We start from the raw sequence: 17,938 nt of genomic DNA on the forward strand, positions 1-17,938 counted from the left end.
GAAAGTTTCATAAAGCAGATTTCAGGAGCTAAATGAAGAAGACTAGAACTTCACAGTTAATAATGCTTGGTGGCCCCTGCGGTCTGGTTGTTGGCCCCTTTCTTGGGCTGCCCCATCTGTGAATTCACTGCTTAGGAATTGCACTATTAATAATTGGGGAAAAATATTTGGTTCATTCTTCACTTCTCTCTTTCATTTCCATCCTGCTTCTAATCTGTTAGAAGTTTATCTTCACCTTCAAAATATATCCAGGATCTGATCTTCTCATCATATTTACATTGACTGCCACAGTTGAAGCCATCATCACCTCTCTCTGAGCTGGCAAAGGCCTCTAAACTTGTCTGCCTCCTTATCCCACCCCCACTCCCATAATCTGGCCTTCATCCAGGGTGATCCTTTAAAAACATAAATCACATCATCACATTAGGACTCACCTGCCCTAGCCACATTGGCTTCTGTGCTTCTTTTGGTAAGTGCCAAGCATTCTCTCCCCCTTGGCCCTTTGAACACACTTTCTCTGCCTAGAATACTCCTAACCCATCTATTCTTGTGCCCACTCCCATATGTTATTCAGTACTCAGAACTCTTCCCTGCTCATGGCACTAAAGTAGCTCTCCTTACCCATCTCACTCTTCCGTGCATTATTTGACACCATGTTATATATTAATGTCTTTATGTCTCTATACTAACTAGAAGATAGGTCTTGACAAAGCTCAAGGACTTTGTCTCGGTCACTCCTGTGCATTTCTGTTGTCTGGAGGAGTAATGGTTGAAGCTCCTTCAACAACAAGGATCACTTGTTGAAAGAAAGGATGAATGAGCACGTGAGTGAGTGATCCACTTACCATTTGGGCAGGTTAGTTATTTCTTTTTCTTATGCAGCCTGCTTTTCAGCTCCTGTCTGACTTCAATCTCTCATGCATATTTTTATCTTAATTAAAATTTCTATTTAGGAGTTGTTTTCCTTGTGGATTCAGTATTTGAGTTACCAGAGTTTCTCTTCTCAGAGGTTTGGGGGACCCACAGTGTTCAACTGTGTGGCTCTGACCCTAACAGTAGGCCACAGAGTTATTTATTCCACAGAAAAGGATGGCACGTTTACCCAATATACTGAAGGACCAAGCAGCAATGTGGGGAATTTGATTTCAGGGCTTCTGAGAAAGCTTTCCTCTTCAAACATTTACCTTCTGCACATTTTAATGGGAATTTGAATTTCCACAATTAGAAATTCCTTTATTTAGCTTTTCTTTTCTTTCTCGCTTTAACCTGCACATCTCTCCTGGAAAGGCTAAAATTTGACTCTCTGTGTTTGCTGTGCTCTAATTATAACATGATTAGCTAAAAAATATTCTCGAACTGTGTATTTGTGTTTAAGTTGAGAAGGAAAAAAAATATCTTGGCAGTGTAAAATCTTATTGGTCATATGTCACTGACAGTATCTTTGTCACCAACAGAGAAGTTAATAGATGGATCTTTTTTTTTTTCAGACCAGAACTCACTTCGTCAACTAGACCATCTTTTACTTTTGCTGGTAATGGTTAGACAGGGAGCTGTTGCCTACTGCACTTGCTCTCAGTATCACCAGACAGAGCTTCATGGGTTGCCATTCACTTTTTTTAGTCTACCAAAGTATCATTTTGTTAAGAATATGTGCCTGAAATCAGATAAACCTGATTTTGAACCCTGTTCTTCCACTTGATTATATGACCTTGAGAGAGTTACTCTTTATGCCAGTTTTTCTGTCTATAAAATGGCAAATACTGTTTACTTCCTAGGGCTGCCAGGAGGATTAAATGATGTAATGCACTTAAACTGTGTGGCCCAATGCCTGGCACAGAGTCAGCCTTCAACAAATGTTGGCTATTATTATTGTTCCTTGGGGGACATAGGATTCCCCGGTGGCCCAAATACATTAAGGCCTTGACCTTACTGTTCAGCCAGACCCTTTGAGAAACGTAAATCAATCCTGTTTGCTCACATTGATAAGGGACTGTGAGGATTGATTTATTTCTTGCATTTCATGGGTTTCTACTCGAGGCGTTTCAACAGCCAATTTCACAGTGCTGCTCGCTTATATGAGGGAGGACCCTGACCTTTGAAAATTGCCACACTGCCCTCCTAAGCACGAGGACACTGTGAGGATGCCTTGAAAGGCATGGAATTGGGAGAGGGAGGGTTGCAAAAGCTGCCCTGATACCTGGTGCTCGCCATGAAAGAGAATGACCCAGGCAGTCGCAAAGCCAAGTTTTCTGGAGGTTGGAGCCCTAGCGCTGTAAGAACTTCTAAAGGCGAATGTGAGGAATGTTTAGCTGAGCGGACTCCTTTGATTTCTTATTCTGTCAGATCCTAGAGATGCTTTCTCAAGTTGGTGGAGTTCAGAGTGTTCAGTTTTCATGGCTGCCGGGTGATTTGTGACTAAACATAGATCTGGCTTTTGAAGGAAAAGAATTAAAGAGAAAGAGATGAATAAAGACTATAAAAAGACCCATGTTTTAAAAAGTAATATAGAAGCCCTTTACTGGAATGCTTTTTTTTTCCTTTGCCTCTTGCTGGGTTGGCATTTTCTCTGAGGTGGTAAACAATAGCAATAGGGATAAATGTCGTTGTATTTCTTTAGAGAATTTGTCATTTGCCAGTGAATAGAAGTTGGGTGTTTGGGGCTGACGAGCTGCCAAGAGGGTTGTGTTGTAAAACCATAGTCAATAAACTTTCCTTTGGCATTTTTCTCCATAATGACTTCCAGAATTTATCCATTGCTAATTCTCATAAGGTCATGAAAAATTAATTGGTGAAGCAGTTTGTTTAGCGTGGCCCATTCCTTTCAAGCAAGCAAATTACTGTAACTTGGTACAAGTCCCAATTTTAGGTTCATGCTCTTTGCTGAACTTTGGTTGCTGAAACTCAGACCAAGGCAATCCTGGCATCTCTAATGTTAGGGCCTTTGATGAAACTTTGATTTCAAAGGGAATGCAAATTCCTTCCAACTAATTCTTCTCTCTCAATGAAATCCTTGCAAATAAAATATTGATTGTGTGTGTGTATATGTGCACCTGTGTGTATGTACGTGTTCTATTTTCTGTGACAGCAAGGGGCAAAGAATACTTGTAAAAGGACAAAAGAAGAAATGGAATTAATACTTACTGAACATTTAGTATTTGCCAGGCTCAATATTTGGTATCATTATCCCCATTTTACAAATGGGAAAACAGAACTGGACACAAGTCCCATGGCTAGTAAGTGTCAAAGCTCAGATTGAAGCCAGATCAGTTTGCCTCCAAAGCACAGTTTACCTTCTACACCTGCTTTTTGCCTATCTTGTTCACTGAAAGCCAGAGAACTCTTCTTTCAAAGAACACTTGGGGGAAGCAGGTTTGAAATGAGGACCTGGTAACAATCAACCCCAACATACTCTCATCTTATTGTGTTGTGCCCTGGAATACAAAGCTAGTTTCACATGCCCTGAAACTCAGAGACCTGAAGGGCAGTCCTCTGTTTTATTGACCATGAAGAATAGGGTGACTCGGTGGTAATGAGGAGAAAAAGCTACAGAGCCTTGCCTCTTCAGAACTATCTCTGGGGAAAGGTAGACCCAAACTTCTCTGCTTCGCATGTCAGAGAACAGGAAATGTATTGTTTATATTCACATAGGTAAATCACGGCCTCCACCCATACTCCACACACTTTCCCAGCCCACTGACAATTTTCAAGCCTTGAAAAAAACCACGTGGAAATGAACACAGCCCAAAGGACTGTGCAAATCCTTTTTCCACACTGGTCTTTTCACAAGGCGTGTGATTCTCAGCTTTCATGCATTTCATTCATTATGAGAGGGTTTGATCAGTATTAGATTTCTTAGAGATTTGCTTTCTGATTTTGGCACCTGGTACTTGTTTTTTGAATTTATTCTAGTCTCTTGGTAATATATGCTTATTTGGATAGCTTTTTTGAAAATTTTAAACAATCACAAAGCTGAGAAAATTTTCCTCAAATCCGAACTGTGACAGCAGATATGAGAATGGTCTTAATGTTTATTGAATGTTCCAGAAGTTAGGGAGTTTGATGGTATTTACATGTATGTGGTAGGGTTGTATCAGTACTGTGGGTGTGAGGAATGTTGTAATAACTCAAAAAAGGAAGTTTTTTCTAAAGTAATTCTCCAAATACGGATGTAGTGCTGTGAGTGTTGGTTTGTTTTCTGTATAAACCATTGTTTAACATTGTCATAGTATTTTTCCCTTATTCGTATGCATGCATGTGTGTACGTGTGTGTATTAATGTGTTTCTTCCACATTTTCCTAAGTCAGTTTAAATAATTGCAGGACTGTATGCGTAAGAAAGTACTCTGATTAAATATAGTGGTATGGCATTAACTCCTTTTTAATATGTATACCATTATTCCAATGGCAAGGGTTTAAATGGGTAGAAACAGTTTCCTACATCAAGAAGGTTGAAGAGTTGGACGTCATCTCTATTTAAAATAATATATGTACAACTCCTCACATTCAGACACTGTCCTACTAATTAAAAATGAAGGCCAACTTTCACACAGTCATCTAGAAGTTTGTGAATTGAAACTCCAAGTTCAGCTGCTATAAGTTAGGTTTGTCTGGATTTCAAAGGAAATGCAAATTCCTTCCAACTAATTCTTCTTTCTCAATAGCGTCAAAAGAGATATATCCACTGAATTTTGTATTTTCTGTTTTTATTCCCTTCATCTTGTACCATCTATTGCCACTGTGGGCTGTTGTGGTTTTCTCTAGGAAGTAAAAGGGATTTAGTGGTTCAAAGCCAGCAGACTCCTTTTTCCACAGGCAAAGCATTGGCCTTAGAAAGAGAGATTAAGAGCATACTTGATGTCATGGCTTAAGTTTTCTTCTGCATCTTATGTTTTCTTTGCTTTTTCTTCTTTTAAATATACCAAACCAATACAGGTATTCCTGGAGGACCTCTGAATGGAAAGAATGCCAAGTCTCTCTCCTGCTGGAACAGCAGGCCCTTCGCTGGCAGGCAATGGGACCTGTCTGTGGTGGTGGCATCCAGACCCGGGAGGTGTACTGTACCCAGAACACACCAGTGTCCACTCTGCAGGGGGCCAAGGAAGGTAGGCAGCCAGCTCCAGGGGCAGAGGGTGCTGTGGCTTTGAAGGGAAATCACCTCCAACACCAACCCCCAGTATTCTTCTTGATGGAATAGACTGTCAGCATTCACTGACTTAACATTTGTTCTGTTGACTATTTGCAAACCACCCCTAAGTTCTGCTACTTGCGGTAATTGGAATAGTTAAAAATAATAGTAGTAATAATAACACTTACTTCAGATGGTCATTGTGATAGTTAAATGTGAAAGTGTGCAGAAGGTCAATAGCACAAATTGAATGCTAGGGTTCGAGGGGCTGGTATGCTGGTGTGAGTCAATTTGTAATGAATGAGTAGTACTCTTTTTTTTTTTTCCCAAAGAGTATTTTTTTGTGCGAATTTATGAAGGTGAGCATTTAAGCAGATATATTCCCTTAGAATGTCAAGGATCCACTGTTTTAGTTTGTTTGTTTGCTTGTTTGTTTGTCCAAATTTTAATTTATCCAAAGAAGAAGACACTTCTTCCATGTTAAGCTCTTCATTAGGCAGACACAACCACAGCTCTAGTCTTTTTGTTTCAGGGTTTGGGACAGTGATAACAAATAGAGGCTGAACAAATTGTCCAGATTTATGTAAGTTAGTTCACTGAAAAGCCAAAAATAGCCAGTGCAACTTCTACTCTAGAAGAATGTTGGCTTGTTCCAGCAATATTGGAGAGCATGGTTGTGTCCCTGCAGAAGTAGTAAAGGTGGGAATGTGTCTTTGGGCCTGCCAAGGGTGCACACACCTTCTCTCCTGTGAAATTTGGCTAGGAGGGTGAGCTGTGAGCTGTCTTGCTATGGTAATGCATCCATTTTATTCTGTAAAGTTGTTTATGTCAAGTGCCATATTTTGTGAGGTGGCATCTCAGAGTTCCAGAGGCATCTAGGACCATAGTTTGGGGCATGGTACACCTTATGACTTCTACTAGGATAAACTAAACAGACTCCTTACTATTTTGCTTCATCTATTGAAGTCAAAGGGCTTCAGTATTTTCAGAGATTTACAGAGCCAGAGGTACATAAAAAAAAGAATAAATTTTCTTTCTTCTTTAATTTCACCTTTGGAAAGTGACAACTCATATACTCTCTGCTCCAGGGCAAAAGCATAATTTCTTACTCCGCTGTATCAGAGGAAGAGAATTTAGATAAAATGCTCCAAATTATTCTTTCAAACCTTGGTGATCTTTTTCATCCTCTTTACCACTTTACCACTTTATTCAGTGCTGGAATCTTAACAGAGCAACACAAATCTGAGTATTGTAGAACTGATATATTCTAGCCTACTCATTTTTAGCTTCAACTTTAAATCTTCTATTGAGATTACCATCTCCCTATAGTTTCCTTACTAAACATAGCTTTTCTTATGGATCACCTATTTCTAAAGCTCTGTTAAGTTTAATCTTTTCCAGTTTTCTTAATGGAAACATCCTGGGTAGGAAGATTGTAATTAGAGAGTAAATGGGAAGATGGTGTTCTAGAGATGGGACATCAGATGCTGCCTGTGGGGAAGGGCTAAAATAGAAGAGGGGTGTTAGATACAGATTTAGCAGCCTATTAAGCCCTAGTACAATCTTCTTCAAGCATCTAAATAAGGAGGAACAATCTTAGGCCAAGGTATACTTCCAAGTTAATACCTGGTTCACATGGAAGGAGAAAGTACTCATAGAACACTAAGCCTCATATCCCAGTTCTCAGGTAAGGTCTAGATGTGAAGCTGAGATATAAACACATCAGTCTGTAACAGAGCCATGTACTTTTATTTATTTATTTATTTATTTATTTTGCATGAGCATGCACCGGGAATCAAACCCGGGTGTCTGGCATCGCAGGTGAGAACTCTTTCTGCTGAGCCACCATGCCTCCCCCCCCAAAGCCGTGTGCTCTTGTACACAGTTGAATACAGTGAGTAAAGTTATGTTGGATGATATAGCACAGTCACAATTGCATTAACGGCGTAGCATAGCTTAACTACTTATCTTTGTAGTTGTTATCAAAGACTTTGTTTTGTTCGTATATGAAAATGAACAGATTGTTCACTCATTACTTTCATTTCTTACAGATGCTTTCATTTTTTCCTATTATCATTTATACCTATACATTGACATAACCTGGCAACATGAGAATTTCTTCTTGGCCCAAGTTAAGATCAGAAGAACAATTGAATTGTTCTTAGAAGGGATTAATGAGTATTTACCCAATTAAGAAGACAGAATTTAAGTATTCCTAACCTTTCCTGCTAATGTAGTAATAAAGGCCAAAATTGGAGACATTTTTTACATTTCAGTTTCTATGAACATTAGCTTTTTTTTCTTTTTCTTTTGGTTATGTTAGATTTTGAAGGGAGAATTCATTGATCTTGAAAACTCCTTTTTCAGTCACAAATGGTATTGCCTTTCTCAAAAAGTTAATTTTTCCTTAGGCTTGAGGTTATTCTGTTCACTCTCTGGAGTGCAGTTGCTTAACTTTTCTTCCCTCAAAAGTACCACCATGCACTGTGAGTTAGCTGCTCTGCAATACAGGACGTGGATCTTTGAGGAACCCACATCTTGGAAAAGAAATAAAAGTGTTTCCATGGTGGAATGCTATAGAATTCCCAAACCCTGGAATGAGAAAATGAATGCTAATTTTCTCCCATGGGCCTTGGCTGTAAGTTGAGGATGAATCCTGACTTCCATGCCTTTCTGTTGATGACTGATTCTGAGGGATGTTCCATCCCCATTTAACCTTGATTCACGGAGGCTGCAGGACCAATATACATTGGTGGTATATTTACCTGATTCTGTTGTTGTTCAGTATTCCTGTGCTGTTTTAGGTACAGCCAAATCAGTGATATAATGGTCAAGATGAGAAGCATTACCAGTAATAGTAGCCAAGTCAATAGATGCAGAAGTGGAAATGGAGAGAAGTAGTTATGATTTTGTTTAGCATTTATTGTTTTAGGGAGAATTAGGTTTCTCCTTTAAATTTCAGAAGCACCAGCAATGGATGATCCTTACCTGTAGTCTAAAAACCTGCATTTGGGAACCCACTTCCTTCTTGCCAATGGCTCAGATGAAATTATGGCCACTTAGTTTGCTTCCAGGGTCATTTCATAGGAGATGAAACATAATGCAAGGGCTATTCCTTTAAAATCTAATAAAGACCAGGGAAAATTTACTCCATATATGGAAATGTGACTTAGATGAGGTATATCAATGAATATGGAAGGCAAAACAGAACACAACAAAATAAAGCATACAAAACAAAATAAGAAACCTAAATTTAAAAATTAGGTAAAGTTACTGATGAGGTTGCAGTTGAAGAGAAATTTTTCATCTTTCAGATTCATGATTTGGCAACAGCTATTTTGAGAGTAGGAAACAGTTTAACATTGGATTATTTAATGCATTAGTCATCCTCCCCCTCAGTTAGGCTGAGTATTTCTTCAAAAGTTCATGTCCGCATCAAGCTGGGTCCAGAGCTGGCTTTAAAGGAGTACATGAACAGATAAGAAGCGTCTCCTAGGATATTAAGTTGTGTATGGTGACTTAATAAGTTCTGGTTTTTCAGTTTCATTTCTGACCTAGATGGAATTTTTGATAAACCACATGAATGTTATCCTAATCTTCTAGTTCATTAAATTGGTTTTAAATGTATGGATTGGTGAGTAAAAGTGGGTGACAATCAAACATTCATTTGTTTTTCAAGAATGATAAATATATGCCAACTATGCTTTAGATAATGTATTAGGCACTGGTGTTATAAAGCTGTACCCAGTAATTTCCAGTCTTTTCATTGGAGCACAATTGAACTAGCAGTTATGCTATAGTGTCTGAAGTCCTGTGCCTGCTAGAAATACAGCCGGATTAACACCCTTTAATGATGCCTGAGGGTAGTCTTCGTAGAGGAGGTACTGTTTGGAGGCAGTCTGGAGGATCATTAGAAGAGAATGTTGTGAGCAGGGGGAAGGAGTGGAGGTGTGGAAGGCCATGGCATATTCACTGCTGGCATGTAAGCTGGTGTGAGGAGAGTAAAGGAAATAGAAAGTTGTGATGACACTGGACAACTAGGCCTTTTGTCCCCTCTGGAGCTTTTGAGAGGAAGGACACCTATGGCAGACTTTTTCCCCCCAACACTGCAGGTGTATAAGCAGAAAGAAAGAATCCTGTTCTTAGCTGTATGAAGGATTTAAAAATGTCAGTATGCTAAGAGAATTCTTATATATGGTGATGTCCTATTTGCAAACTTATTTGCGTGTCCAAGAAGTTTTGGTGATATGAAATAAAGTAATTTACAATCTGAAGAAATGGACAGATTTTGTAAGGGGTGGTTGGAAGAAATATTCTACCACCAAATGAGAGTCTGGAAATGTCCTTACCTATCTTTAGAAATTGAATTTAAGGTCAATAAGCTCATATGGGTGTGAGAATAAGGTGTCAGGAAATAGTGAGCTTAGAACTTCCCTTAGTGTCAACCCTTAGAGGAGAAATGACATTGTTTAAAGGGACTTTCAGCATTTTCTCTTGCTCTATACTAACATAGAAGCAGAAATAACTGAACAGAATGGCCTTTGATAATTAAGAGCAAGATATTTGATGACAGTTCACATGAGGCCAAGAGAAACAAAGAATTTGATCTGTTCTCTTCCTACCTTGAAAATGTCCTCAGTTATTTGGATCATGGGTATAGGAGAAAGTCAGCCAAGGAGAGCAGAAGGTAATTATCAACAGACAGATTTATGGATTCTTCATGAGTGAATAGACAGTTGTGAAAGAGGGCAGGCTGCGTAGGTGTAAGGAGTGGGGAGGTGAGTGAGTGAAGGCAAATAGTTGATCCTCTGTCTTTAACAACAACAACAAAAGAAATGTTAGTAAGTTGAACTCAGGAGATCTGTCCATTCCTTTAGGCTGTAGTTTGACTTTCTTTTTAAATCTTGAACCTGTGAACTGTCTAAGATAGAGTTTGGGACTTAAAAGTCCATCTGTCATTAGGTTTTTGATTGAGGATTATATAGTTCCATTCCCTTTTAGCATGAAAAGAATAATTAGAATGTCACACTGCTAGGGTCTGGGCGTAGGCAGTCTTATTTCCCAAATTGCTGCCAATGGAAGGAATGAAAAGAGAAAGTGAAAGTAGCAACATGCATCCTATTGTTTAATCCCTGCCTTAGTGCAGAGGTAAACACTGACCATGTGAGCCATATGGAAAATGTATATAATATTTTTTAATTAGTTCAAATATTCTCTCCCAAATTGAACATTAAATGCTTAAAGGTAGCTAGGTTCATCAGGAGTCTAAATTTAAGCTTGATTTCTACTACTTTTATTTTATTGTATCTGTATCCAAATTTAGTGATTTTTTTAAAATCAAGTATAACAAATTTATCTTAGTTTGAAATAGGAAAGGTTTATTAAATTACTGTACTTAGCAAAAATATTGAAGACTTGGTGCTCTAAGGGTTTATTATCAGGCTGGTCAGGACATTAGAAATCTCCTTATTTATTTAGCTCAAGATATAATTCACATGATTCAAATGAGAGCAGGAGAAAGGTGTCCTGGGCATATGAGAAGGGTAGGATATTTGAGGAGAAAGTCTTGCATTGAATGGTGGGCCCTGCTTAATTTGATCTCTTAAGGAGGAAGAACGTTTGTTCTCCTTTGAACAATTTGTTACTTATTTCTTCAAAATCAACAGGAATGATTTGATAATTTAGAACTGTGTGGTGCTGAAACTAAAGCCTATGGCATCATAGAGGAGGGAAATTGTCAAGGACCTAAAACTGACCATGAGTTTGAATTTTTCCAATTGCTTTGCCAGCACTGTTTTAGCATTCCTGATTCTATAACACTGTGTCCACACCCCAGTCCCATCACTTTCTGTCTGATTTCTAGCCTTGTTGTTACTGTTTGGGTATTTTTATGTTGTAAAGGTTTGAAGGAAGGCTGTGCTTAGAGCTTCTTCTTTGTATTCCCAAGTGCCAGTGCCTGTAATGCAAAAAGGCAAATAGCAAATATTTATGGAATTTCAATGGAAAACTCCTCATGACCAGAGAGTGATATGTTGGGTTTTATTGCATTCTTTTTGTTTTTTGAGTGGCAGAGAAAAAGACATTCTTTTATTGGTGACAAAAGCCGAGTATTCTGTTTTCTGGACATAATATTCCTTGGTAAGTTAAGGTATTCCAGAGGGCCTGGAATGGATCCAGATAAAGTAAAAGATCTGAGGATTATGACATGGTAAAAAGTAGTCCATGGGAAGAGATTGGGAAGAAATGCAAAGGAGAGAAATACAAGGAGGATTCCTAAGTCCAAGGAAATCAACTCAGACTGAAATAGCGCTTTACCCAGTCATCTTGGCTTCTGACACTAGCCAGTTGATTTTTTAATAAGTTCAGAGTTAATTACATTCCTTTGTTGCTCTCTAGAGAAAGTGTACTATGGAAGCAACAAATGGTTTCAAATGACTTCTATCAATGCTATTTTTGATCTTTTTACATCAAGGAGGCAAGATGAGGCAATGAAATAGTTACAGAAATGGGATAAATATCTTATGAGAAAATGAGAATTTGGAGGCAGGAGTGATCACCAGTGGTAAGTGGGACATAGAGTAGGTTTGTGGACAAGAAAACTTTCACCTGGACCTGGAAAAAGGACATGGTAGACAGATGTACACGTAAAGGGGACAGAATCCCGGGCAAAGAAGCTATATGAGTATAAAATCAGAAGTGGAAAATCGTGGGACATGTTTAGAATGAAACCAGTAATCAAGTCGGGCATGAATACAGGGTGGATAAAGGTAAGAGCTATGGATTTCAGGTAGAGACGTAGAATTTTGGCTGTGATCTTAGGCCTTATGATAACCAGTCGGTGATATGATAAAATTTGAGGTATTGCCCTCTCCATCCTCGCGTCTCCTTCACACGTTTTAAGCTACAGCAATACTGAGCATCTTTTTTCTCACTCTAGACCTTTGGAAACAGTCTCTGTCTGACCACTGCCCTAAGGTCTCCTCTATTTCCTGCCACTCTCACACACATACTTCCTGACTAAAACCTATTTATTACCTGGATAAGCCTTCTTAGAAATGGTTTCTTCTGGACACCCTTATGGGTGACTTAGGTACCTCTGCTTCTCAGTCACCATAGCACTTTTTCTCACTGCATTGTAATTTCTTGTTTTTCTGTATTGTTAATTAGGCTCCTGTGCAAGCTCTTGGAGGTCATGGACCCATCTGTATGGTTCATTATAGTTTACCAAACACTTGGCACATTGGCATATAAAATATGCTTGTATTGAATACAGCCTTTGTATACCTCCTTATATTTCATTTATCACTTTTCTCTCTCTCTTTTGATGCTCCGTAAGCATGAAGTTGCCAGCACACTTTCAGACTTGGACACCATGTAGTGGTGCATTGGATCTGACTTTCTGAGTAGCATCTGATGGGCTCGCTTTTACAAACTAGAAGATACAACCTGGAAGTGTAGCAGGCTTATCTCCCTCTGGATTTAGATAAGATTTAGAAGGAAGCCTGTGCCCTTGTATATCATTCCCATGTGTAATTTCTTCTTGCTGTTCTTCCAGAGAAATCCATTTTGCCAAATACACAGATGTCCTGAATGATTTGGTATTTATCTGAGTGGTGGAAAGGGTTAGCCAACACAATAACACATAAAATAGCATTGCTTCACCTTTTCCTTACTTCCCTCCCACTGTTTCTTCATTGTCACAACACTGGCCTTGTACCTCTCAAGTAAAGTATCAACACCTAAATTCTAACCTGAGGCTCTGCTCTATAGAGCATTCCAGAGCTCAATGAGTATTTGTTGGAGGAATGAATGGGAGACAATGATTTTAAGGATTTATTGTCTTGGTCTAATATATAATCATATATAATACAGGTCTGAAGTATGGAAGAATTTGTAAACAACAAGTCTTCTTTCTTTTCCCCCTTAATTTTCCTTCTCTTCTTTCTCCTTTGCTTCATTTTCTTCCTCTTCTTTGTATATATTTCCTCTTCCTCATCATCTGATTTTTCTATCTCTTCCCCTTTTTCCTCCTTTTCTTCTTTTTTCCCATCTTATATAAATCTTGAAAGCAAGAGCAGTTCTAGTAATTGTGGTAGACTTCACAGTAGTCATCACATTGCCTGGCAAAAGATTGTTAAGAACTCAATAGATGTTTCTTGAACAAATGAATATAAACCCCTGCATGTAGTCTTAGCATTTGGTTTTAGGCCTTTCTTATTCATTTTGGGCCAACTTTTTTTCTACATTTCAATTGTTCACATACACCTGCACTTCATTAATGAACAGTTAAGTTCACTTTTTCAGAGTAGAAGATTGCACTTTGAAGAACGTGCTGAGACTAGTACATTTACAATCTTTAGTTGAGTGTCTCACTCAGTTTCATTTTGTCAGCTGGACAGAATTTTTCTTGAATGCCAAGCCAAGAGGTAATGAGGTTCCTCTTGGCAGTACAATTTCTGAAACAGAGGTATTCCTTCCAAATTTATTTCTCTAGCCTTGTTGAACATATGGATTCACTGGCAAGTAGGATATAGAAGAAATATACATTTAATGCTCAAATCTTCCTGTAAGAAAATTTCACAACTTTCTTACTAACTTGTTCTATTATTGATCGTTTTTCTGTGTTCCAGTTTAAACTCCTCATCATTTTCTGTCCTCTGCTTCAGAGTTTTTATATTACTCCTTGTGACTTTTGACCATATCGAAGAAGGTGTACTGAAGAAGGGATTGATTCCTGTAACAAGAGACTGGAAAACTAACTGGATTTTGATGTAACCTCTGACTCCCAGATTCCATGATTCTCCATTTAGTGTAATTCATTTTATTCTTTTAAGATATGCTTTTCTAAGGCTTTAATTGTATTTGGAATGTTGATGGAACTTTGTCCAAGTTGTTCCAGTATTTATATGCTTGGAGCTCAGTACTGGATGCAGTTATTTATATTTGAATAATCTATGAATATTTTACATTTAGTGCTTTCTTTATTGAACTCTTCATTATCCTCCTTAACCCTGTATCAGATTCTTCTCCAGTGCTCCAAAATTCAGGAAATTATCTCTTTTACGCTAATTGCTCCGGCTGGAAAACTGACAAGTGTCCTTAATATTTCATTGCCATTCATGCCCCTGCCCACATTCAATCTGTGACAAAATCCTGGTTAATTCTACCTCAAAATGTATATATTTTTAATTCTATTTATTTACTTTATAAATAGAATTTTACTTGTAGCTATAGTGGGTTGTTTGTTGGCCCTTCAAAAGATATGTCTATGTCTCAGAAACTGTGAATGGACCTTACTTGGAAAAAGTGCCTTGCAGATGTAATCAATTTAAAGATCTCACAGATGAAACATTCCTGGATTATCCAGGTGAGCCCTAAATCCATGACAAGTGTTCTTGTAGGAAACAGAAGAGGACAAAATGGGAAAGAAGGCCATATGAAAATGGAGGCAGAGATGGATGTTATACAGCCACAATATAATAGCAGTTAATGAATATTAGCTATTACTATTTTTTCCTTCACATTTCTGCCAAAACAGTCTTTTAAGACAGCTTCTTTGAGTATATTATTCACATGCAAAATGACTTCATTGACTTCCCCTGAGCTCAAAAATTCCTAGTATCCCTCACAGGGCCATGCATGATCTGGCTGCTTCCTTACAGACCAGCCTCAACTTGTTCCCACTTGCTCGTATGCTCATTCTATTCCGGCCACACATTATGGCATTGGGCAAGTTAAATAACCTTTCTGTGCATGAACTTCCACCTTGATAGCATTGCATCATCCAACCTGGATGATTTGGACCCGGAATTTAAACGTCTTGACTCAGAACTGATTTACGTCTACATTCCATTAAGGAGAACTAATACTGTGGTTCAGTCTCAGTGCAGGGGAGTGAGGAGTGCAGAAGTCTGTATAGCCTAGTAATTAAGATTTCAGCTTAGAAGTGGAGCTTACTGGGTTTGAGTACTGACTCGCCCATATCTCAGCTGTATGTTGTGCAAATTACACTGGGTCTCTAAACCTCTAGGTTTCTCATCAGTAGAATGGGCACAATAGAATCATCAGGATTAAATGAGATGTTCCACATTTAAAGGGGGAATAATCATAGCACAGTGCCTGATACATAGTAAATACTCAGCACAAGCTCCTTGTCAGTCAACATCTACTTGATAATAATTGATTATTCACTGAGAACAGCACTACTCTAGGAGTTCTCACTTTTGTGTTCAGTCCAACAGATTTGGGACCTGAGTCCTAGGAATTTGGTACAGCAGCATCCCATTCAAAGCGTATCAGTTGATTCTAAGGCAAGGAGTCCACAGATCATGACTTAGGAAGTATTCTGTTACCACATTTTTACCCAGAATGAGTGTGGATGTAAGCATTTTGTAATGGATATAATTGGTTATGTACCAAACATTTTGACTTAAAAAAATGTCTTAGGTCTGTGCTTAGTTGAAATGGACAGCAATAAAATGACACTGTAAGATTTCTTAGAACACAAATAGTAAGGACAATTGAGACGCAGGCAATCCAAAGCCATTGTAGAAATAACTATTTGTAAGTTCAAATGCAACCAACCGGTACGTATCAAGAATGGTAAAGGATCTCAGATAGTACACTGCTTGCAAGCTAACAAGTTAGCTGTCACAGTTTCATAGGTAGGCAGAAGACAGGCAACTCCATGGTCAGAGACAAAGGATAATGTCTTACAGAAGTATCAGAGTATTGTAACTGCCAGAATATCACTATTTGTACCAGTCCTCTGAGCCCCAATTCCCACAGTGCATCACCATGGAAGCCAGGTGATTCCTGACCACAAACGTGGGCTATGATACAGGAGAGGGACTCTGACGTCTAGAAACCCCTATCTATTTTAAGGGGAATGAAAGCAAACCTGCACAATCTTGGCTCCATTAACTCTCTCTTCTGTGACTTATGCAAACTCCTTTGAGAAGATAGCCTAGCCTAATACCCATCAGTGTCTTGGCTTGTAAGAAGTGCAGAAATATGAGTGACCCAAGGAGAATTATCTCCCAGTAAAACACACATACAAACACACACACACACACACACACACACAGCAGTTAATTAAAATGTAATTGTAATAATTGTATATAGTGAGTGTTTGCTGGTTTTCCGATTATTATCAGGAGCTACTTGTCTTCACTAAATGAAAATGTAAAATGCCTCACATCCTCCAAAATCTTTGATTGACTGAAAGTAGCATCACATAGAAAGAATTGTAGATGTTTTATAGTTTTAGTTCATAGAAGGAAATAATAGTGAAAATATATAAACAAAATAATATTTTATTTACCAAAAAAATCATCTGTCCATTTTGAAAAGTGTAGCATCCACACACTTTTTGGAAAATGTGTTCTGTACCCGTAATTCAAATAGAGATTGCAAGGTATTGGTCTGTCAATGCGTAGGTCCCTCTAATAATCTATGAGAATTTAAGAATAGAGAGGTAAATATATTCTCTCCTGAAGAAACTCTTGATATATGAGATTTAAAATGATTCTTCCCAAATCTTTGGCCTATGGATCTGATATTCTGAATATTTTATTTACTCCAGAAAACTTAAGATTCACATCAATAGGTAAGTTGCCTTCTGTTGATCTAAGGATAGCAATTTACTTTTTAAGATTTCTGAGAATTGCATAAAGTATTGCAATGGAATATATGTGATCCTAGGAAATTAGAAATGTTTACTTCATAATATTTTAAAAGGTGAAATAAAATATAATTTTCCTTTATGGCCATTTTACAGTAATTTTTTGCTCTGGCTTTTCCCCTGAGGAAAAGTTATCCAAACAATATTATATCCTATGACTCTGTCTTCTCTTTAGGTCCTATTGTTCTTATTCTCCAAACCACCCTATTTGATCTGTAATATCTGTTAGCTGCCTCGTGGGGTTTGGTATCTTCATGTGTAGACTGAATATCTCAATTATATTCCAGCCCTTTAGGAGAAAGGAATTTGAGCCTTCACACACGGCAGGTGCGCTATAATTTCTGTGACAGGTAACATATTTGGATAACTAATAGTACTTACAATAAAAACGTTCGTTATGGAAATTTTTAAATGTAAATAAAGTAGAACTAGTACTTAGTATTTTTCAATAAAGTGTAATTAAGTAGGAAGAAATATTTAACTGTAAATTAGGTGAATTGAATTTTAATCCTATCTATATCACTGATGATAATTCTTATCTTAGGTAGGTAAGTTATTCAGTTTTGGCCTCAATTTATCCCTTTCTTAAGTGGGGATAATAGAATGTATTCATTCTCATCTCACAACATATTGAATACTCACAGGAAATATAGATGTCAAAATTAGTTACCTTCTGAAGAAAATATATTTATACACTCTTTTTATTCCTTGTTATCTGTGATATCTCCTTTCATTTAAATGGAATGGATTGGAGTTATTCAGATATATAATTTCCCAAAAACCCTATACCTGAAATTTTCGTTCTTACTGGTTATGTCCAGTTGATCAGATTCCTTTAGTATACTTTAGTCTAGATAAAGCTTGCAACTCTATCTGTTGTTTTAAAGACTGATTATTTCACTAAAAGAAACTATGTAGTTATGAGTTGATTTAATCATGCCTTTCTACATGTTTCTATTTAGGGTACAGGGAACTGTTATTTGTGTGACGATCTAAAGAAATGGAATTTCTGCACTAGTCTTCAATTGGGAGGAATTTTAGGTATCATTTAAGCAGTAATTTTCGAGACCTAATGATGTGAATCACTTATGGTAGTTGCTGACCATATTGCTTCCTGGGCTCCTCTTCTGA

At 37.8% G+C, this 17,938-nt stretch overlaps 1 protein-coding gene across 1 annotated transcript in view; it reads left to right on the top strand.

Annotated features, from left to right (window-relative positions):
- Positions 1 to 17,938, top strand: part of THSD7B (thrombospondin type 1 domain containing 7B) — a 535,886-nt gene that overhangs the window by 28,797 nt on the left and 489,151 nt on the right. Inside the window, exon 3 of the mRNA XM_077151771.1 lies at positions 4,932 to 5,101. Coding sequence (XP_077007886.1) covers positions 4,932 to 5,101 — 170 coding nt within the window. The remainder of the gene's footprint in view (positions 1 to 4,931; positions 5,102 to 17,938) is intronic.

This window comes from Tamandua tetradactyla, chromosome 3, assembly GCF_023851605.1.
Source record: "Tamandua tetradactyla isolate mTamTet1 chromosome 3, mTamTet1.pri, whole genome shotgun sequence".
Classification (NCBI taxonomy): domain Eukaryota; kingdom Metazoa; phylum Chordata; class Mammalia; order Pilosa; family Myrmecophagidae; genus Tamandua; species Tamandua tetradactyla.